At 37.2% G+C, this 23,993-nt stretch overlaps 1 protein-coding gene across 2 annotated transcripts in view; it reads left to right on the top strand.

The window, feature by feature from the left end:
• mAChR-B (muscarinic acetylcholine receptor) overlaps positions 1-22,436 on the top strand; it is a 43,953-nt gene extending 21,517 nt beyond the window's left edge. The window contains exons 2-7 of one of the 2 annotated variants that reach the window (XM_069502164.1): positions 3,182-3,274; positions 4,379-4,541; positions 7,568-7,694; positions 17,524-17,707; positions 17,956-19,004; positions 19,401-22,436. In XM_069502164.1, coding sequence (XP_069358265.1) covers positions 4,462-4,541; positions 7,568-7,694; positions 17,524-17,707; positions 17,956-19,004; positions 19,401-20,042 — 2,082 coding nt within the window. In that variant the 5' untranslated portion in view covers positions 3,182-3,274; positions 4,379-4,461 and the 3' untranslated portion in view covers positions 20,043-22,436. Of the gene's footprint in view, positions 1-3,181; positions 3,275-4,378; positions 4,542-7,567; positions 7,695-17,523; positions 17,708-17,955 lie in introns of both variants that reach the window. The other variant, XM_069502163.1, reaches the window with a different exon arrangement.
• Positions 22,437-23,993: the final 1,557 nt, after the last annotated feature.

Raw genomic sequence — 23,993 nt, 5'->3', positions numbered from 1 at the left:
AATCGTCTAGACTTCATATTTTTATGAGACTCCACAATGGCACCTCATTGGCACCGACCCCAAAAAATATTATTATGGAACTATATTAACTCTTGTATACATAATATATCCGGTAATAAATTAAATTATTTTTCAGTTTTTAGTGTTTGTGTATCGAAGTCGGTTTTTATTTTTTTTGTAAAAAAAATTTATTTCACAATTTTTAGTGGCCCCATGGAATTATGCTATGACTGGTTAAAAATCTACTGTTTACTAAGCTATTACACTGATCGCGAGCAATTTACTCTTATCCGTTGAGGAGTTCCAGTATCTATCTTCGAAGATGTTCATCAGATCTTCACCAAATTTAAATGGGACCAACTTTGAAGTATACCCTTTCAAACAAAAAAAGAATTTTCAAAATCGGTCCAGGCGTCTTCGAGTAATCGGGGAACATACATTAAAAAAAAAAAAAAAAAAAAAAGATTCCGACGAATTGAGAACCTCCTCCTTTTTTTGAAGTCGGTTAAAAACAAGGCTTCATCAAATCGATTACGTCTGTCGTGTAGAAGAGCCGTAACATTATCCTTACAATACACAAAATCAACAAACGCTTTCACAGGAAAGAGCTTTTAAGTGCTTGATAATAGAGGTTTAAATAGCGTGGTATATTTTGCGAGTTGCCTCGGAGTTGCTCACTGTAATGTAACCTTCAGGTCCCTTTTATTTTGAGACATCGCGGTCGGTTGGGTGCCTACACCGTGCCTATTGGTGCCTACTCACTGTGCCAGGGATGATTTCACACACTTCTGAACATAATAAACACACTGTTTACTTGACGTTATTTCAATGATATCTAGGAATGCTATGACACCTTGAAGGTGGTCGAAGAAGGACCTTCTAAAACGTATGGTTTCATTTATCGAACCTAGCAAATAACTTGATCATAATTTTTTTTAATAGGTTTAATAGGTTTTTAATACGGTGGCAAGTGATGATGCAGCCTAAGATGGCGCGCGCTTGCCTAGAAGATGCCTATTTACTCTTAACTTGAAGGTACCCATATTATAATTGGAGGGGAAAGCTGATGCTGGAAGGGTGTTCCAAATCTTAGCGGTTCGAATTAGAAATGAGGAGGCAAATCGCTTCGTATTTTTCGTAATTTTGATATAGTAGGTAGGTAGGTACCTACTTTTAATGGCCGAAACTTTTTGATAGGAAATTGGCTTTGTATTTACATGAAATATTTTTGTTTGGGATTTCAATTTACAGAAACTTTTCGCAGTTAAACACAACAAACCTTTTCACAAATTCTGAAAACTTTGGCGGTTATTATTTCTTAATAATTCTTGAGGGAAATCATCATCTAGTATCATCATAATCAGCTCATGACCGGCTCACTACAGAGCACGGGGCTCCTCTCCTCAGAGAAGGGTTTTGGCCATAGCCCATAGTCTACCACGCTGACTAAGTGTGGATTGGCAGACTTTACATACCTTTGAGAACATTATGGAGAACTTTCAGGCATGCATATTTTCCTTCGCCGTTAAAGCGACTGATATTTAATTACTTAAGTAAGTACTTCAAACGCACATACCTAACTCCGATAAGTTAGAGGTGCATGCCTGGAATCGAACTCCCGACCTCTGATTAGAAGGCGGACCACTAGGCTATTACATCTCATCCAGTATAATATAAGTGTATTATAGGAGCTTGGATAACTATACAGTACTGCCTTAGCTGATGCTTAGATTTTCTTTGAAGTTCACCCGGAAAACGTTTTCACACGCTGGCGAGCCGGCTTGGCAGCGCTGCTCTAATGTGCCAGAAATAATCCGCTTACAACATCTAAACAATAATAATAAAAACCAGCTAAGTGCCAGTCAAACTCGCGCATCGAGGGTTCTGTACTACTGCCGTATTTTTCAACATTTTGCACGATAAATCAAAACCTATTTTGCATAAAATAAATAAAGCCCTTTCATATGATACCCACCGGACTTGGAATCGTAAGTTTACTTTAAAAGTTGAAAAGACTAAATTTGTTTTTGAACACATTTTTAGGGTTCCGTAGCCCATGGCAAAAAACGGAACCCTTATAGATTTGTCATGTCTGTTTGTCTGTCTGTCTGGATGTATGTCACAGCCACTTTTTCCGAAACTATAAGAGCTATACCTACTGTTGAAACTTGGTAAGTAGATGTATTCTGTGCACCGCATTAAGATTTTTACACAAAAATAGAAAAAAAACAATAACTTTGGGGTTCCCCATACTTAGAACTGAAACTCAAAAATATTTTTTTCATCAAACCCATACGTGTGGGGGGGTATCTATGGATAGGTCTTCAAAAATAATATTGAGGTCTCTAATACGATTTTTTCTAAACTGAATGGTTTGCGCGAGAGACAGTTCCAAAGTGGTAAAATGTGTGTCCCCCCCCGTCCCCCCCTGTTACTTCTTAAAAAGAGAATGATAAAACTAAAAAATATATATGATGTACATTACCATGCAAACTTCCGCCGAAAATTGGTTTGAACGAGATCTAGTAAGTAGTTTTTGGTTTATCGTGCAAAATGTCAATAAAATACGACTGTACTACGGAACCCTCAGTGCGCGAGTCTGACTCGCACTTGACCGGTTTTTTATTTTGTTTTGTGATGTAACCACAAATTCACAGTTTTCGGATTTTTCCCTTTACGTGTGCTATAAGACCTACCTATCTGCTAAATTTCATGATTCTAGGTCAACGGGAGTACCCTATGGTTTCTTGACAGACACGACAGACAGACAGACCAGACAGACAGACAACGAATTGATCCTATAAGGGTTCCTTTTTCCTTTTGAGGTACGGAACCCTAATAAAAGGAATATAATAAAACTGGTAGGAAACGTCAGAATTCCACAGAATTATAAAGTACTAGCTGACCCGGCGAACTTCGTATCGTACCGCCTAACAGTCGATTCTTTAAATTTTTTTAATACTTTAAAATTATTCTTCTCTCCGTAAGAACCATCCTCGTACTTCAAGAATTATTATAAAAAAAGAATTAGCGAAATCGGTTCAGCTGTTCTCGAGATTTGCGATCAGCAACACATTCAGCGATTCATTTTCATATATAGAAGATAGAATAATATACCAGCCTCTACGTATGAATATTCCACGATATGGTATCAGGCTCATGACAGGCACTTCCTTTGCAGATGAATCCCGGCATGGTGCACACGGGCGACGCGGCGGCTGTGGGCGGGCGCCGGACCCCCAGCCGTCTGCCCCCGGCCTTATCTACAACTGGGGTGAGGTTGCATTTACCTACCTGTATTGCATATATCTATACTATATTACTATACTACTCTCAGGGATAAAATCCGGAACGTGGAAATTCGCAGAAGAACAAAAGTGACCGACATAGCTCAAAGGATTAGCAAGCTGAAGTGGCAATGGGCAGGTCATGTCTGTCGCAGAACCGACGGCCGATGGGGCAGACGTGTTCTGGAGTGGAGACCGCGTACCGGTAAGCGCAGTGTGGGACGACCTCCAGCCCGCTGGACCGATGACCTGAAGAAGGTGGTGGGGAGCGGATGGATGAGGAAGGCGGAGGACCGTGTTTGGTGGCGCGCTCTTGGAAAGGCCTATGTCCAGCAGTGGACGCAAACAGGCTGATGGATTGGATTGGATTGGATACTACCATAATCTAAATATAAATAGAATTGCCTGTTAATATTATACCTGTTAATAATATTTTTCAACTAATTTTACTTATTATCAAAATAGATTTTAAAATTAATTATAATGAGTTAACAATTCAATATAGATGATAGCGAAATGACAGCAGTAAAAGTAAATTAAAGTTAATATATAAAAGGAAAAGGTGACTGACTGATCTATTAACGCACAGCTGAAACTACTGCACGGATTGAGCTGAAATTTGGCATGCAAATGGCTATTATAACGTAGGCATCAAGAAGGGATTTTTGAAAATTCAATTCCTAAGGGAGTAAAATAAGGGTTTGAAATTTGCGTAGTCGACGCGGACGAAGTCGCGGAAATCAGCTAGTCTACATTAAAAAAGAAACCTCTCTGAATTTCAGCTCTCTAGGTCCAACAGTTTGGGCTGGGCGTCGATGAGTCTGTCAGTGAGTCTGATTTTTCTTTTAATATCTTTGGAACTAGCTTACGCTCGCGACTTCGTCCACGTGGACTACACTCAAACCCCTATGTCACCCCCTCAGGGATTGAATTTTCAAAAATCCTTTCTTAGCGGATTCCTACGTTAAAATAACTCTGCATGCAAAATTTCCGCCCTATCCGTCCAGTAGTTTGAGCTGTGCGTTGATAGATCAGTCAGTCAAGTCAGTCAGTCACTTTTTCCTTTTATATATTTAGATAAATTTGTTTAGATGCAGTGCTAGGGGCCAAATACAAGCAGAGCATAACAACAGAAACCAGAGCATCTAGCAGGAACATCTAGCAAGAAGTTACAATGAATGCCACGGAAGCCAGCCTAGATTTAAACCGCACCACGCCGATTTATGCCATCGGAACCAGTTTTATAACACAATGGTAAGAGGGGTAAGACGAACAAAATAGTACAATAGATCTTGAATGAATGAATGAACGAAAGTCAATTATTGGACGTTTCAAAGTCGAACTAAAACCGCTGGTAAAATTACCATTTGAGTAACTCAAATTGTAATTTCACCACCGGTTTTAGTCTAGTTTACTATGTGCGTTAAAATAAATCAGTCAATTACTAATTGTAGTTGCAAACATCCTTGTTATTTTTCTATTGTTTTGGTTTTGGTGTACAATCCATACTTCCATACTAATATTATAAATGCGAAAGTATGTCTGTCTGTCTGCTAGCTTTTCACGGCTCAACCGTTCAACCGATTTTGACGAAATTTGGAACAGAGGTAGCTTGCAACCCGGGGAAGGACATAGGCTACTTTTAATCCCGGAAAATTTATGAGTTCCCACAGCATTTTTTAAAACCTAAATCCACGCGTACGAAATCGCGGGCATCAGCTAGTAAAGAATATTTTACTTTACTTTACTTTTAATCTGGGGGTCGATTCCGGAAAACCTAAATCAATCATTATTACAATCGCAATGGTTGTGACTGGCTTAATTTATGTTTAATACTTGTTGCAACAATGCTTGTAGCGAATAGTGAGCAAGCGTCAACCAATCAGATGCGATTGCTGTCACACTGTAGTTGTCATTTTACCGCAATCGAGTATTATCAGAGTGAACTAGTGTGAGGGAACTCTCGGTTTGATCCTGAATCGACGATATGACCAATGTTAGGCTATTTTGACGTCAAAATCATACAAAAATTGAATACATTAGGGCTACCTGCGTCACACCTGCCAGTGACGTCGTAGCCTCGACGTTTTGTTAGAAGTTCCCTATAGTCTATTATTTAGATATCTGAATGTGCAACGACACCGGTTTTCTTCCTTTCAAACTCCTGGATCGACTGTATCGAGCTTGGCTTTTAAATTGTTCAATCTGCCGTACTTTTCTGTTTTCATATCGCTAAAGCAATTTTTTAAACTAAGTAGGTACGTCAAACATTTGCACAATAATATTATTATCTTCATAAATATAACCAACGTACACTTTTCATAATTAATTACTCATTTGCATCATTATTACACAGTTTTGTAGGAATGAGAAAAGGCCCATTGTTTCAATATGTGATAATATTCCGGCTGCATGGAGCAGCGATACATTGCATAATAAGTCATTAGGGAACTATGCTAAACCGTAAATCGAAAAAGTTTTAATGCAACTAGTCACTCACTTTGTTTTTTAAAACAAGCAGCTTGCTGCTTGTTTAGTCTATGACGTTTGTTTATTTGCAAATAGGGTCTTGGACTTTAGTAATAAAATGACGCGATTTTTTGAATAGAATTAGTTTATGGGGCTAGAAATAATTTTAAAAAACATGATTTTTATCCATTTTAAAATAATTATTTATTATAGTCACGCTGTACGGAAAGCGATTAATGACGTCACATTTAGACAAATATTTTCAAATATTTTTTATATAAAAATATTTTCAAAAAAAAATTGTTGTTACGGATTGTGACGTCAGTATTCACCTTGCATACAGTGCGTGACGTTCATGGTAAAAATATTTTTTTTGTAAACTATTCTTTTTAATAATAAATTCTAGCCCCATAAACCACCGCTATACAAAAAATCATTTCATTTTATTACTACAGTCCAAGACCCTATTGAACTTACACCGACTATTTTATTTATCTAAATATACAAAAGGAAAAGGTGACTAACTGACTGACTGACTGACTGACTGATCTATCAACGCACAGCTCAAACTACTGGACGGATCGGGCTGAAATTTTGCATGCAAATAGCTATTATGACGTAGGCATCCGCTAAGAAAGGATTTTTGAAAATTCAACCCCTAAGGGGGTGAAATAGGGGTTTGAAATTTGTGTAGTCCACGCGAACGAAGTCGCGAGCATAAGCTAGTCAGTAATAAAGGTGGTAGTTTCACACGAGAAACTTAAAGCTAACTTTAGTTTTTAGGTTTATCCATTTTCACGTTGTTAAAAACATAGCGTGATGTATCACAGCCAGCAACACTCGACAGAAGATTGATTCATTTTTGATGAACTAATTTCCCTCTCGCTGTAAAACTGAACGCCCGAACACTGATTTACGCGTGTCGTAACCCGGCGAGTAACACCAGTAACAAATTCCACAAAGGTGTTGTTCATCGTAATGTTAAGTGTTCCGTACCTCAAACATCGATATAAATGACAAGATGTGGTCGAGCGAACAAAATTTTTCATGGTTTTGGAATCAAATAAATCTGTATCTCTTAGATACTGATGAACGACCCGTTTGAATTCCAGACGTCACTGAGGTTGCATTGGTGCTCAATAAACATTTTAGGACCAAAGAGTTTTGCTTGTTAAATGGCCCTGTCCTTACGAAATAATATATCAGTCAATGACCTAAAATGAGCCTCAAATGCTCAACGGTTAAGGAGCGGACTGAATTCCGAAAAGTCGCCGGTTCAAATCCCAACCGTTGCACTATTGTCGTACTGACTCCTAACACAAGCTTTTCGCTTAGTTGGAGGGTAAAGGGGAATATTAGTCAATTAATATGACTAATATTCTTTATTAAAAATAAGAAAATGTGCCCTTCCAGCATCAGTTTTCTCCTTAAATTTAAATATTATGGGTACCTTCAAGTCAAGATTGAACTAGGCATTTTCTACGCACTCCATCTTAGGCTGCAGCATTACTTTCCGGGTCTACAGGTCATACAGGTCTAATTGCAGCCAAGCGCTAGTCTATAAATTTAAAAAAGACTTATAGAATAACTTTTTTGTTTGTCTGTCCGTCTGTCGTGTCTGTCAAGAAAACCTATAGGGTACTTCCCGTTGACCTAGAATCATGAAATGCCTGAATCTACCTGCCAAATTTCATGATTCTAGGTCAACGGGAAGTACGCTATAGGTTTTCTAGGACTACGAAGTGATAATATAAGGGTTCCTTTTTTCCTTTTGAGGTACGGAACGCTAAAAATGTAATATGTTTGTCCAGGAAACTTCAGAAGCTGAAGCAGCGTGCATGCTTCAGTTGGAACTACGCCGACTGTCTCATCGCCAACGGAACCAACTACACAGACATATACTTACTGAACGCCTCTCTGGATGAAGCTCCTGGATTGGTAAGATACAGTTCTTGCAGTTCACGAAGGCGAGTGAACTTTACTTGTGGTTACGTCGTTTATACGGGCATTGCGTAAGTGTGCGTGCATGTCGGACCAATCAGTCGCGAGCAAGCGCTGTCAAACGCACACATTTAGGGTGAGATCTATAGAGCGCACTCTGATTTTGCTTAGACTTAAGACAGAGTTAAAACGAGACAGAGCTATATCTCTCACATAAATCTGTCTCGTTTTAACTCAATCTTAAGTCTGAGCAAAGCCAAAGTGCGCTCTATAGATCTTAGCCTTAGTGTAACCTTACTTATAAACTTTAAAACTTTTGCTCTTGAAATTTTGAAAAATAATACCTCATAATACAATCCTGTCATACATTCCGTACAGCGTGACGTTCGCGTTAAAAATAAATTTAAAAAATGATTTTTAAAATTATTCTCTTTAGTAATGAATTCTAGCCACATAAACTAGCGCTATAGGCACAAAAAATCACTTCATCTTATTAATGCAGTCCAAGACCCTATTTATTTTTCTCTGATCTGATCTAGTGAAAGGTTTCGGCTGCAGCTATGTGCTAGTTAACACACATACGAAAAAGATTTGCAGACAAAATAATTGATTTCGCGTTCCGGTAGGATGCCGAGTAGAAACCAATTAGGAGTACAGTAGGTACGCGGCAAAAAGTAATGTACATCGGCCCTTAGAATGACATTTCGGCTTTGTAGATGCCTTTATAATGGGGAGTGCTCCGAAGAGCTCTTTGACCTCATTCCACCTTCCTTTTTCTACAACCGCACCGCGCGCCACCGTAAGGAATTTCACTCTCACCTAACATCAGATGACCCGCCTGCTCGTTTGCTCGCTTTCTCTATTAAAAAAAATGTAGAGCATTGTCTCTGTCACTCATACCTATATGACGTTTTGTCGGTCTAAACGACAGAGACAATACTCTAAAAATCTGCTATTTCCTTCTAAAGGTCGAGGTACATTATTTTCTGCTGCGCACTGTAGGTAGGTACCTATGTGTTTAATTAGAAACTGCCACACCCCTTCCAAGTCAGCTCACTACCATTTTAGACTCCATAATCGCTTTATTTGAGATTGCAGGCAAGGGCTAACTTCGCATCGACAAAAAATAAAACTGCAAAGGGTGCGAAGGGAATCCAATATCCATTAAAAATGGATTTTGTATGGTTGCACTGGGCAGGGCTTTATCGACTTTTCGCTCTGAAGAGATTTTAGATCTCACCAACATTGTCACAATTCAAGTGTCGAAAGTAAATACAATGAAGTCAGAGTAAAATTGACCTAAAGGAATTGGAATCAAAATTTCAGCACCACCGATTTTAATTTCGCAAGGTTTGAACTTTGGAGCGTTGCTGGCTGTAAATGTATGGGCAAATGAAAGTATTAAAACAAAGTGATTAAGGTCTATTTTACTTTATATTTTAGTTTGTGCTAGGAGTAGGTATGACAATAGTGCATTGAGTGGGGTTTAAACCGACGACCTTTCGAATTTCAGTCCGCACTTTTAATCGTTGAACTATTGAGACTTTGAAATAAACAGACTTATTTTTTATAAAATACGGTAAAATATTCAAATAAGCACCTAATTCTATTCATATATTTTTTCAGGTATCTCTACACAAATGCTATGTTATAAATATTCAGGCACAAGCCATGTGAGAGTTTGATAAAAAAGTATGTAAAGAGGGATTTTATTACGTGTGCGTTCCATAAACAAAAATATAATATGCCTCATACGTATTCTATTAGGGTTTACCCACATTCTAACGACAAATACTAGCCAACAAATAGTCGATAGGTAGATACTTTTAGCGTCAAGAATTTTAGTAATGCAAAATAATGCCACATCGGAGCATAAAGTAGCTTACATGAAATAAATAAAGAAATAAAAAAAAATTACATGAAATAAAAAAAAGATCCTGACATTACCATCTATATACATAATGGAAACAGTTCTGTTTGTTAGGAAACACTCACACTTATACAAAACATTAGACAGTACATACCATCGAAACTCGCGAAACAAGCACAACCTGGCTCTTCCACATTACAGCTTACAAATAATACGCCGTAGCAGCCCGTATTACAGATCAATCATTATTTATAACAAACTTCCTAACGACATTAAAGAAGAAACAAAAGAAGTCACCTTTAAGAGAAAATTAAAACAATGGCTACTACAAAAATGCTTTTATGATATACAAGAATTTCTAACTGCATAAACCTCAATAGCGTGACGCACCTGTAAATGACATCTGATATTGACATTAAACTATAAGACCTTGTAAGATTAATAATTTTAATAATTTAATCCTATTCGTATTGTATCTTTAATATTTACCATTTTATTGTACCTAAAATTGTATTTGCAGTACCCTGACAGGGTCTCATGTATTTAGCTTTTAGCTTTAAGCACCCACCATCAATAAATGTAAATGTACATGAAAGCAAATAAATAAATCTGAATCTGAATCTGAATATGAAAAATATTATATACCCTAATTTTCTCCTTCCTTCCTACCGGCTCTAGCGTACTTGCGTAGAAAAATAAAGTCTTTGTACTATAACGCACTATGTTCTTGATGGACTTTTGGACCTTAATTTTTGACGCTTAGGTAGGTGCAATAAATTAAGTTAAATGAAAACAAACTTTTTTAAAGTCAAAGCTATCATTCATGTTTAAAAAGATAGAAACTTACTAATGAAAACAAAATATATAATATTATACAAAATATATATATATCTTACCACGACTTTCCTGCTATATTATGCTAATACTAGCTTATGCCCGCGACTTCGTCCGCGTGGACTACAAAAATTTTAAACCCCTATTTTACACCCTTAGGTTTGATTTTTAACTATGAGATTTTAACATAAGCTTAATAAAATATGTCATACTGCTAATTGCAAAAATATTAACTACAAAACTTCTTTAACGACACTTCAAAACTGACAGAGTTTCATACAAACTTCAAACCTCTATTTTACCCCTTTAGGGGTTGAATTTTGAAAAATCCTTTCTTAGCGGACGCCTACTGATACGGACTGAACGATATCAACTGGATAGATCAGTCAGTCAGTCAGTCACCTTTTCCTATTATATATATAGATTAGTGTAAATTGCAAAATTTCGTACTTCTAACTTCAAAACTGACAGAGTTTCATACAAACTTCAAACCTCTATTTTACCCCTTTAGGGGTTGAATTTTGAAAAATCCTTTCTTAGCGGAAGCCTACGTTATAATAGCTATCTGCATGCCGAATTTCAGCCTGATCCGTCCAGTAGTTTGAGCTGTGCGTTGATAGATCAGTCAGTCAGTCAGTCAGTCACCTTTTCCTTTTATATATATAGATTAGGAAATTCCAGTGTAGGTACACCTACCATTTCTATCATTAGGTCATTGTATGTTTTTATCAGCCCCAAATTGAAAGTACAAAGCTATCTATTACACGATCGGAGAGTTTCAATGTTCACCTCCCACCTCCCATTTTATCAGAGACACTCATCGAACCGATCCTCACCTATGGTACTGAAATGTTGACACTGACAACGGCCTTGTTCACAAATTCAAAGTCGCTCTGCGAGCTATGGAGAGAGCTATGTTAGGAGTTTCCCTGAGGGATAAGATCCGAAATGAAGAGATCCGCAGGAGAACTACGGTCTCTGACATAGCCCAAACTATTATCAAGCTGAAGTGGCAGTGGGAAGGTCATGCCTGTCGTAGAAGCGATGGCCGTTGGAGCCGGAAAGTCCTTGAGTGGAGACCGCGTTTAAGCAAGCGTAGTGCGGGATGCCCTCCAGCACGATGGACCGACGATATAAAGAGGCTGGCGGAAAGTGGCTAGATGAGGAATGCTGAGGACCGGGTGTGGTGGCGCTCTTTAGGGAAGGCCTATGTCCAACAGTGGAAGTCCACAGGCTGATGATGATGATGATAATGATGACTCATTGAATACTAATCATTGCTTACCTTGATTTGTAAAAATATCTTGTGTGCTTTGCCCTTCTCTTTTCAAAGTCTTTGTTGTCTTCGTACTTAATCGGATTTCAAAACTTAAGATTCTGTGGTAAATAAAGTCTGCGGTAACAAACTTTTATATTCTCTGGTGTTCTCCGGTAGCTGAGGTAGGTATACTTTACTGAAGTTAGTCTCGTATAATTCAAATTCAAATTCCAAATAATTTTCATTCAAATAGCTTTAAACAAGTTCCTTTAAACTTGAAACATTTATGGAGACTATGTTTTGAACAACATGTTTTTAAATTCCTAAATTTGAAATGGAAATCTTGAATGATTGGCGATCATAAATCTCCATACTTAATATTTATATGTCTGTCTGTCTGTCTGTCTGCTAGCATTTCACGGCCCAACCGTTCAACAGATTTTGATGAAATTTGGTATAGAGTTAGCTTATATCCCGGGGAAGGACATAGTAGGCCTAGGCTATGAAAGTCGTGTAACTAACTTAGGTACTATGTAATAGTATTGTTGTTATATTGTGATATTGTTACCGATGATAGTTTAACCAAAATTGACATAATTGTAGTGTGGGTTTACCCTATTCTCTTTGCTTTAATAAAGCCATTTGGAGGCGCCACATTACGAGTCCACCCACTGTAAATGATAATGTTATATTCGCATTATAACATATAACATTTTACTCTAAATATTACATTTAATACTTACAAAAAACTGGTCAAAAGCTAAAAACAGTAGATACGAGTATTTAAATTTTCAACTTTCTTTGCACTGAAAATGTCACCTACTGTGAAACATGAATGACAAACTTTTTAGTACGAAAAACCTTGACGAAAAACAGTAAGCGCAACATTTCTATTTTAAAATCACAAAAATCTGGATACATTAATTTTTCAAATTGTTTTCAGCTCATCATCATCATGATCAATCCATCGCCGGCTCACTCCAGAGCAAGGTTCTCCTCTCAGAGTGAGATTGGTTTTGGCCATAGTCTACCACGCTGGCCATCTGCGGATTGGTAGACTTCACACACCTTTGAGAACATTATGGAGAACTCTCAGGCGTGCAAGTTTCCTCACGATGTTTTCTTTTACCGTTAAAGCAAGTGATATTTAATTACTTAAAACGCACATAGCTCCGAAAAGTTAGAGGTGCGTGCCCGGGATCGAACCCCCGACCTACGACTAGAAGGCGGACGTCCTTACCACTAGACTATCACAGTTTAGTTTTCAGCTAAAAAATAGTATAAAAACTTATATAAGTCCGGAATAATTATCTATGCTTGCAGCTCTTGCTCAGATCAGAAAAAATTATCTAATTTAGTAACATGTTTTACAACGTGTTTGTCATTTGTTACAACAATGAAATTGATTTCACGAACTTAGTACGCGATTAGCTAAGAAAATAGGTGCCTACCTACTGTGAAATTCCTGTTTTTTTAAACAATAAAATTAAGTATCAACAAAAAACGTGAAAAAATAACTTTTAGGCACTTTTGAGACTTACATTAATATCTGACAACGTTTTAACAAGATTTTGTGGAAGGATTAATAGTGCGTTACAAAATTTTGGACGTCCCAATTTGGGCTTATGATTTATTGATACAGGCTGTAGCGTCAACATAAAAAGCTTGTTTATACGCACGTCGAAGGTTGATGTGTGGTGTTTGATTAATTACACCATAAATTATTAATTTAAGGGTCACGACCCGGTTTCCGTACCCGAAGGGTGCCAACGGAACCCTATTACTAAGACTCCGCTGTCCATCCGCCCGTCTGCTAGTGTGTCTGTCAGCGGGATGCATTTCGGGAACCGTAATAGGTAGAGAGACACACACCGAACACACATCACTGATTAACATACTAACAATTATTATAATAGAATAGACATTAGAATAGATTTAGAAACTCTAAATACTATTAATTCATTTGATAAGGAAAATAATGGCTTAATAATAATAATAGTAGAGAATAGAGATGTAGAGAGTAGAAATTTTGACAGAATGTGTATTTCTATTGCTGTTATGCCAACAAATAATAAATATTTCAAAATGGCCACCATGAAAATTAAAAAAAGTGTTATTTCTTATAACCCTTTGTGCGAGTTCAATTCACACTTGACCGATTTATTTTGATAATTCCATTATAAGTTAACCCTTGACTGCGATCTCATCTGGTGGTAAGTGATGATGCAGTCTAAGATGGCAGCGAGCTAACTTGGAAAGGGTGTGGCAGTTTATGGCACTGTACGGGAGCGGTGTGCAGGCTCGACCGTACCAAAGGGGAGATCTCCCACCGAGCGGTTGGTTGAGCTCGGTAGCGCCAGCTGGGCCGACGGTTGTATCTTGAAACTTCTATATATAGTCCAGATTGCCGAACACTCTGTTAGTGCGAGTACTGTCGGCGGTAAATTTGTTCGGGACTACGTCATCGATTGAACAGCGCCATCTAGTTTCTAGTGTGGCAACCGCCACAGCACTATTACTTACGCCTGATCGGTTTCTACACGGCATCGTACCGGAACGCTTATTCGCTTGACGACACGGCTTTGGTTTTGCGTGCCTTTTGTGTGACCTACGACGACTGATGACCGCTGAACTCACACACTCGCTCATGGCCCGGCGACAAAACTATCCCAACTATGCGACTTGTTGAGATGTCAATCGAGGTATTCTTCTTCTTCTCGAGTCGACGGTCGCCTCAAATACGGGCAGCCCAGAAAGCCGCAACCACGATAGCTCGATCGGTCGGTAGCCTCGTGTAGCTCCTTGTTCGTGCAGGTTGTCAGGCACGCAGGGCTCCCAGTCATGTGCGCAATAGTCTGTCTCGGATGATCGCAGATGCACTCCGTATCATGCCCAGAGATGAAGCCCCACCTCGTTAAGTTTGAATCGAAGTAGATATGAGGCGGGGGGATGCCCCGCACACCCGCACGTAACCCACGCTCGCCCGCACCGCACTGCCCCTGCGCTAGCGGGTGTGCGGGGCGTTCCCTCCCCGATTGCGATCTTGACCTGTCGCGTACTTATAACTATACCTCACTTTTCGTTGCTCGCCAACTTGTTTCTAGTTTTTAACTCAACTAGTGTACTGTACATCTCCAATTGCCAGCGAGATCGATGGTCGGTGGCCGGACCTCTGCCACGCTGGTATTGAAGCGATGACGTCTCGCTGACGCACAGCAACAGGCGTGCTGCAATGTAGGTCACTCGAGAGAGCGTATTGTGGAACTAGGTCATCCGCCAACTACACGACACTAGCAAATGTCCGAACGGTTATAGTTTGAAAAATCCTTTGGTTGCTGTTGCTGACTGTGGGACAAACTTTCCAAAAATTTCCAGGATCAATTTTGGAAAATGATATTGATCGTCTTCATCACGATCAATCCGTCGCTGCGACACTACTGAGAACAGGTCTCCTCTAAAAATAAGAAGGGTTTAGACCACAATCCGCCGCATAATAATATACACGATGGTATTTATTATTTCGGCTGACGTCAAAATGACGTAATTTAATGAGGCATAGTTCCAGAGCAATAGCAATTTGCGGGACTTATATTTTTGCCTACGATCCAGCTCCACACACAAACAATCCTATAATCTTCTTATTTCCATGTTATTGTTCCGAAAGGTCCAAGATATTTGCGTTTGTTATTTTTAAGAACCGCCATGCGGTTGGAAGTAGGGTTTCAGGCACCAACCATTTAAGGGTACAAATAATATTATGTATACCTACTTTTAACATTTAAAGTTCAAGTACATTTATAGGTAAGCCTAACCTTGTCTGTGCCTCAGCGTCTATGTTATCATTATTATTTTACTGACGAGAAACTACTACGAGAAATGAAATGGAATGGAACGGAATGGAATGGAATGAAATGGAATGGAATGAAAGGAAATGAAATGAAATGAAATGAAATGGAATGGAATGGAATGAAATGAAAATTTAAAGCTCTGCTTTATAAGTAAGAAAGTTTTGATTATCACATTGTTACAAAGTAGAGATAAACCATTTCACATGCAATTGTCGCTGTTCTTGGTCATCCAAACCACACGTGTCACGTGTCGTTTCAACTCAATGAGACAATGCGTGGACAATGCAAGAAGCTACCATTTTCCATTTACCAATATGACCCAATGATAACAGACGAAAGAAACCGAAAAAATGATTGACGTAAATAATATTGTTTTAAAACTGTAGGCAACCCTAAATATCCAATTGTTGGTGGATTTCATAACAATAGTGCACACAATACAATTTCAATGAAAACCCGAATACAATAAAATATTGGCTCATTCGCTTTGTTCGAACTTTATAAGCACTGAATTTCTAGGGTTGTCGAATTTTGTTTTCTATGAAATCCTCTATTGTTTTGTTCAGTATCGATACTGACAAAATAACAATCGTGGATTGTAAAGGCAGTAGCCTATTCATAGTAAAAGCTATAAAGAACAATAATTATTTGCGAAATGGTGCAGGGTGTAGGTTGTCAGACAGCAATATTTTAGCTTAGTTCTAAACAGCGACTTTAACAGAATATAAATGTTTAGAAGGAACATGATATTATTTTAAGTGGTTTTTATTATGTCATTATTAATTAGAGCCTCAAAAGCCCAACGGTTAAAGGTGCGGACTGAATTCCGAAAGGTTCAAACCCCACCCGTTGCACTACCCACGTACCCACTCCTAGCACAACCTTAACGCTTAGTTGGCGGGGAAAGGGTAATATTATTCATCATTCTTTCAAAAAAAGGGTTATTTTGTAGTCTCGTAACTTTTCCCCCAAATAAGTTTCAGTTAATAGTCAAACTGCATAATAATAATATTATTCTTTTCAAATAGAAACAAACTAAAGTGACCGAATTAAGCATGGCATGGCAAGGCGTAAACACATGGCATAAAATTGTATATCAAATCTTTGAAAAGAGCAACCGCCGAGTTTCTTACTGGTTCTTCTCGGTAGGAAAGGCATTCCTAACCAGAGGTAGATGCATTTGACAATCCAAAAGTACTTGCAAAAGTTTAATTGGATACAAAATATTTTGATGTTTTTTTAATCTTTGTATTATGTCCATTGTCCTATGAGTTCTGAAGTATGGGTTACCTGGAAGAGATCATTGGTAGTGATAAGGTCGCCTTGTATTTTTTTTAATTCTTTGTCATAAGTTTTAAAATTAAACCAAATAGTTATTTATGATTAATAGGCAGATACCCTTAACGGTTTTCAAAACAAAAGTTCATCATCATCTTCATCATCATCATCATCACCAACCAATAGACGTTCACTGCTGGACATAGGTCTCTTGTAGGGACTTCCACACGCCACGGTCTTGCGCCGCCTGGATCCAGCGGCTCCCTGCGACTCGTCTGATGTCGTCCGTCCACCTAGTGGGGGGTCTTCCAACGCTGCGTCTTCCGGTGCGAGGTCGCCATTCCAGCACCTTGGGACACCAACGTCTATCGGTTTTACGAACTATGTGCCCTGCCCATTGCCACTTCAGCTTCGCAACCCGTTGAGCTATGTCGGTTACTCTAGTTTTCCTACGGATCTCCTCGTTTCTGATTTAATCACGTAAAGAAACTCCAAGCATAGCTCTCTCCATCGCCCGCTGAGTGACTCTGAGCTTTCTTATGAGGCCCATAGTTAGCGACCATGTCTCGGATCCAAATGTCATCACTGGCGACACGCACTGTTCGAAGAGTTTGTTCTAAAACAAAAGATAGTGATATTTAATGTCTTAAAATGCACATAACTCAAAAAACATTATAATATGCTACTAGGCTATCACATCATAATTGTTTTGTTACTAAATAAGTATATTTCCGGCAGCAACCAGTGCTACCACCGTTTCCGCTGTGGCTCGCGATCATCTTCGCGACCTGCCTCGTGCTGGTGATCCTGCTGACCGTCAGCGGCAACGTGCTGGTGCTGCTCGCCTTCCTCGTCGACAGAACCATCCGCCAGCCCAGCAACTACTTCATCGCTTCCCTCGCTGCCACTGACCTTCTAATTGGTAAATATACTCGTCTCAAGCGGTACACGTCTACTACGTAGACTTATCCATAAATCTCCCCAAAGTCTTGTGCCGCTTGCATCCAGCGACACCCATTTATCTATCATCTAGTTGGGAGTCTTTCAAGGCAGCGTATTCCGAAGTAGATTTGCAATTCACCTCAATTACCTATTGTGATTGAATATTTAGGTCTCATTACACCAGTTGAGGTCGTTTACTTAAATAATGTATGTGTTCGTTGGTTTCAGGTACTCTGTCTATGCCCTTTTACACAGATTACGTCTTAAAAGGGTACTGGCATTTAGGACCCTTGCTATGTGACCTTTGGCTGTCTGTTGACTATACAGTTTGCTTAGTATCCCAATACACAGTTTTACTTATAACCGTAGATAGGTTCTGTAGTGTCAAAATTGCTGCGAGGTACCGAGCTTGGAGGACAAAGAATAAAGTAATTTGGATGGTCACAGTGACGTGGATAATACCTGCTCTGTTGTTTTTTACGACAATATTCGGTTGGGAACACTTTGTTGGATATAGAGACTTGCAAGAAGGAGAATGCGCCGTTCAATTTCTAAAAGATCCCATTTTTAATACAGCTCTTATAATAGGTTACTATTGGACTACACTATGTGTCTTAATTATTTTATATGCTGGCATTTTTAAGACAGCCTACGATATGCAGAAAAAAAGTGAAGCTAAACAGAGGAAGATGCAATCAATGGTCGCTTTAAGTGCAGGAGTTATGACTGGCATGGCGGGAAGAGCTGCTGGAATGGCGGCATTGTCCAAAGCTACAATTTCAAGTGAAGATCAAGTCAAAGTTTCAGAATCAAATCGTAAAGATTCCACATCGAAAGCATCTCTAGCCGCACCACTTCTTCACTTAGGTGTATCGATCGACTCTAATTCAAGTCAAAAGTCATCAGCTCACAAAAGTAGCGCTACTGCGACGGGTACATCTACTACTATTGAATCAGATGGTGACAAAAAGGAGGATCAAGTAGAAGCCGAACGATCTAGTAGTCCAGCTTTTGATTCAGACGACGAAAGTACCACACAATCCAATATCAAGAAACGGCCATCGGTAGCAAATTTAGTAATGCAAACCGGTGCCATACAATTACTTAATAACATGCAACTAAATGGTAGTATGCTAATGAAGCCCGATAACAAACAGCCCTCTTTATTAAAGACCGAAACAGACAAGCCAAAATCATCCTTATCACAAATATCCGAGAAGAGCTTAATTGAGAGTGAAAATCCTGTTAGTTCGCACAGTAACGGACACACACCTGCAGTAAGTGTACCTCTATCTTGTGCTAGCTTTATGTCACCTTCATCTTCGGGGATAGCCACGCCATCTGAAAGAGAAGTATCAACCACAATCGCTCAAAGAATCATCCCACCACCATCAGAGTTCAGGGGCAGTCCACCTGCTTCCGAGAGTCCACCATCTCATTCAGAATCATCTAGAACTAAAATATTAAGGTTAATTAAAAACGACGGCAGTATTTCCGATGTGCTCATCGGTATGGACGGCGCTGATCTGAGATATATGGACGAAAGTTCTGTCATTATTCCTTCACCCACCAATGAAAGCCCCCCATCTTCAATCACCTTTCCTACAGCTACTGAACCCTCATCACCTCCTACACTAAATTCGGGTATTATAACAAATACTTCATTATTACAGGCTGCTCTCATACGAGCAACAGCTGAAGCTCAAGTAACACAACCCAAAATAAATTTATCTCCTCCGCCACCTATTAAAGTAAACACAGAGGTAAGTTTGACCACTGGAGAGCGTCCAAAACCCGTTATCACCCTTGTATCTTCGTCTTCTAATAGCAATGAACTCCAGTCTGCAAAACTACATGATAATAAAACTGGAATATTAAGGCTTAATGAAGCACCAGCGATTGAAAACAGTGATGTATCTAGTCCTGCAATAAGTGGAACTGGCCGCAGCAATTCAAGAAAAGAGTTAGTGAAAAATATTGGAAAAAAGTTAAAGGTGAAACGCTCTAAGCGGGACAGATTGTTTCCAAGCATTGGTAGACAAAAATCTAAATCAGAAAATAGAGCGCGGAAGGCTTTTAGGACAATTTCTTTTATATTGGGTGCATTCGTTGTATGTTGGACACCTTATCATATCTTAGCTCTAGTCGAAGGATTTTGTACAGATCCACCTTGTATTAATCAACACTTGTATATGTTTTCGTATTTTTTATGCTACGCCAACAGCCCTATAAATCCTTTCTGCTACGCCTTGGCGAATCAACAATTCAAAAAAACTTTCACAAGACTTCTCCGGGGGGATTTTCATATTACCTAGTCCATGTAGGGTATAAGTAAGCGTAATTTTGGAGCAAATTATACAGTATTATCACAGTATACAACTCTGTCGCATTACGATGAACATAATTACGGGCAGGGTTTATACACAAATTATATCGATTAGATTGCTGTTTATGATAAGACAATACTAATGTATATCTAGTATAAACTATGCTTTCAATGTACTTATAGAAATTAGAAAGGTACATGGATTTAATAAATGTTAATGCAAACTCATATTATAAAGTCTCTGTCTGTCAAATTGTATGTTACCTTCACGGTTCATGCGTATAATATATTTTTATGGAATTTGGTAAACTTACAATTATTATCTTGCATCAAAGGGATGGACGTAGGTTACTTTTTATCCCGTAAATCAAAGAATTCTCACAGGATGTAAAAAAACTTAAATCTTTTTGGACGAATTGTGGGCACGATCTATTTTATACAGAAATAGCTTGCATCCCGGAGATGAACGTAGACTACTTTTTGTCCCGGAAAATATTTTTTTTTAAAACCTAAATCTACGCGGACGAAGTCACAGGCATCATTTGGTGTTATAATGGATATAAAGTTCTAGTAATAAAATTTCCAGCTTTTTAAAAGGTGGCCTTTTAAAAAAAATAGAAAATGTAAATAATTTGGTTTAGTTGAGTCTGTTAGATAGAGACTTGTAGCATAATATAGGTATAATATTTATTTTATAGTAAGTAAATGTAATATTCGGAACTGACAATAAATGTTACATTGTGTAAATATTTTTCAAATTTAAATGTCTCTTTATATGTCTAGTTGACCTTAATAATATCATGTATAGTAAAATAAACTTATTATATTATACAACTTAATAAGTTCTCTATATTATAGAACTGTTAAGTTGTAAAATAACCAAATTATCTGACAATTATTAATATCCTGTATATTTATTAATTTTAGCATATCAAAATTTAGTCAGCAATATCGGTGTAATAAACGTATGTAGGAATAAATTTTAAAATGTAGAGCACTGTGACAATAAAGATTTTTATCATTCAGTACTAAGAATAATGTGGATTTTTAGCGAATCAATGAAATTATATCGATTTTGCCAAAGAATCATAATAAAATGTTACATTGAAATGCAAAATTGTTACCGCGCTTCCATTAAAAACGGTGCAATTGTAAATACAAATGATTTTGAAATATTGAATTCTTAGTAAATAAGTAGTTAGTAATTAGTATCTGTTGAATGTCACATTATTAAAGATGTTAACAAAACGCTTTAAAACTTTAAGCCATGAGCCCGGCTAAAGATTTTTAGCGTTCCTAGTCAATTATTAATTTGTTAGATTTTAAATAAGTGTTTAATAGGACAAAAAGATAAGTTGTTTATTTATAAGCTTCGTAGTAAAATTAATGAACAAAGTTTGTAATACTCATTACCAACTAGCAAACTAACAAAACTTCAACTTCATCACGAAAAAAACTTTGTTAGTATATTCTTACAACAGCTATTGTCTTTAGTTAAATTAAAATTGTTGGCCTAACCAATGAACTACTTTATGTTTTCGAAGTAATATTTTCACTTTATGTATGGTTTTATTAAATTTTTATTGTTTTCTTTTCTTTTTCATTTTATATATTGTATGTCCTCTATTTTTTCCTCCGACATGATGGTCGGAGACTGTTGATAGCTGACATGGGTTTTTTTTTCATTTCCGTGCTCTGTTGGACGAGAATGAGCCGCTTTGTTTTTTTTTAGCATTTCATTTATTATAATGGGTTGTATTATATTTTATATTTATGTATAAATGTATATATTATCTTATATAATATAATTATACATATTTTCTTACCTATTGATTATTACCTATTGATTTTTACTTATGTTCATGTATATTTAATTAATTTTTTATTTGCTATTTACATTTTAATTTATTGTTTTCTTTTTGTAGAATCTGCTTTCCTGAACAGGTGGATAGTAATTAGTCTTGAATGATATGTGTGTCATAAGTAAATTGTCCTACCTGAAATAAATATTTTTTATTTGAACTCCATTTCAATTTTTACCCTACTACGGCAAGGCCAAAAGGAAGGGTTATGATTTGGCAGTTTATGTATGTATGTATGTATCTATGTGTGTTCCACAGTAGCGGCTAAACTACTGGGCTGCTTTGATGAATGAGGTGTCAATTGATTCGTTGTTGTGGTCCTGGTGATATAGGCTACATTTTGTACGAACAAAATCGATCTGACGGATGTTACATCCAAAAAAGTAGAGGTCTAAAATTTTTTTTTTTGCTATTGTACCGAGTGGGATGTCAAATGAAAGAAGAAAAACTACTAAGTTCATAAATATAGTATGTTATTAAAATATACCAAGTGATCAGCATTTCAGCGTTTAATAGGACGTTCGTAGAACTTATTTTAAGAATTTATTTTATCCGAACACAAATTACCATGTTATGTTTTAATTTAATGTTGTTTTTTTTTTAGATTTAAGTTTATTAATAGTTTATTTGTTAACCATTGATAATAAAATATTTGTTCCATGTTATGTATTTGTAAGTTCCAAAGTTTAATTTAAATCGAAATCAATACAAACTTGTGATTGAAATTATTTTGCCCAGTTTTTATGTTTTATATAATACATACCTAACCTAGGTACTGTTGCTGCTATTAAATATACCGTTTTTGAATTACCTTTTAAGGCCCTTGCGCTTTACAAAAATTTACTCACTGTTTGGTCATGATTTACACACGTCAAAATGTATGACAAAATTAATAGCGAATAAGTTATTACAAAGTGAAAGACAAAAGTGAAATATAAGTAGACGCAGAAGATATTAAAAACTAGATTTTAAAATAGCGAGTACAAAATATTGTGTTAAATGTTATATTAAATCTTGTAGTCGATGTAAGAGTTTTTTTCGCTAATCTTGCTACAATTTATTATGTAGCGGTAATATTAATTTTTGTTATGTTCAGTCTATGCAATAAGTATTACAACATTCAATAGAGTTTTCTACTGTAGGTTCCCTTAGGTGCTTGTCAAATAGGTACCTACACTTTATTTTATTTCTTATTCATAAATTATTGTAAATATTCATACAGTTATTCATCCACCTTATTTTTGTAAAAAAAAAACATGCATTTATTGTAAAAAAAAGCTATAAGTGATTATTGAGTTCACATCATTATTGTTTTTATTATTGATCTTGTCATATTTAAAAAAAAAGTATAAAAGTTGTAAATAGTTATTAAGTATTTGTGTATTATGCTTATAAATGACTAGGTGACTCGCCCTGGTTCCGCATAGGTAGGTACAACTTTTGAAAATCGCTTCATTAAGAGGATCAACATCCTAGAGAGAACCTACATGTAAAATCTCAATTTCCTACATCCAGCGGGTTGAGTTTCACATTGATATTATCTCAGTCAGTCAGTTTTTAGGGTTCCGTACCTCAAAAGGAAAAACGGAACCCTTATAGGATCACTTTGTTGTCGGTCTGTCGGTCTGTCAAGAAATCTACAGGGTACTTCCCGTTGACCTAGAATCATAAAATTTAGCAGGTAGGTAGGTCTTCTAGCAGACATTAGGGGAAAAATCTGAAAACCGTGAATTTGTCGTAACATCACACAAAAAATTAAATTATGGTCATGAAACAATAATTAGTATTTTCAATTTTCGAAGTAAGATAACTATATCAAGTGGGGTCTCATATTATGAAAGGGCTTTGTATATTCTAAAACAGATTTTTATTTATTTTTATGCATAATAGTTTTTGATTTATCGTACAAAATGGCGGAAAAAATACCCGAGTATGGAACCCTCGGTGCGCGAGTCTGACTCGCACTTGGCCGAAAAAAAATCGGTTGGTAGTCCGGATAGTCGCGAATCACCTGAATTTACCTGTGTATTCTAAAACAGATTTTTATGCATCACAGTTTTTGAATTATCTTGCAAAAT

This window comes from Maniola hyperantus, chromosome 12, assembly GCF_902806685.2.
Source record: "Maniola hyperantus chromosome 12, iAphHyp1.2, whole genome shotgun sequence".
Taxonomy (NCBI): domain Eukaryota; kingdom Metazoa; phylum Arthropoda; class Insecta; order Lepidoptera; family Nymphalidae; genus Maniola; species Maniola hyperantus.
The sequence above is the reverse complement of the archived record's forward strand: the minus strand, read 5'-3'. Positions and strand labels throughout refer to the sequence as shown.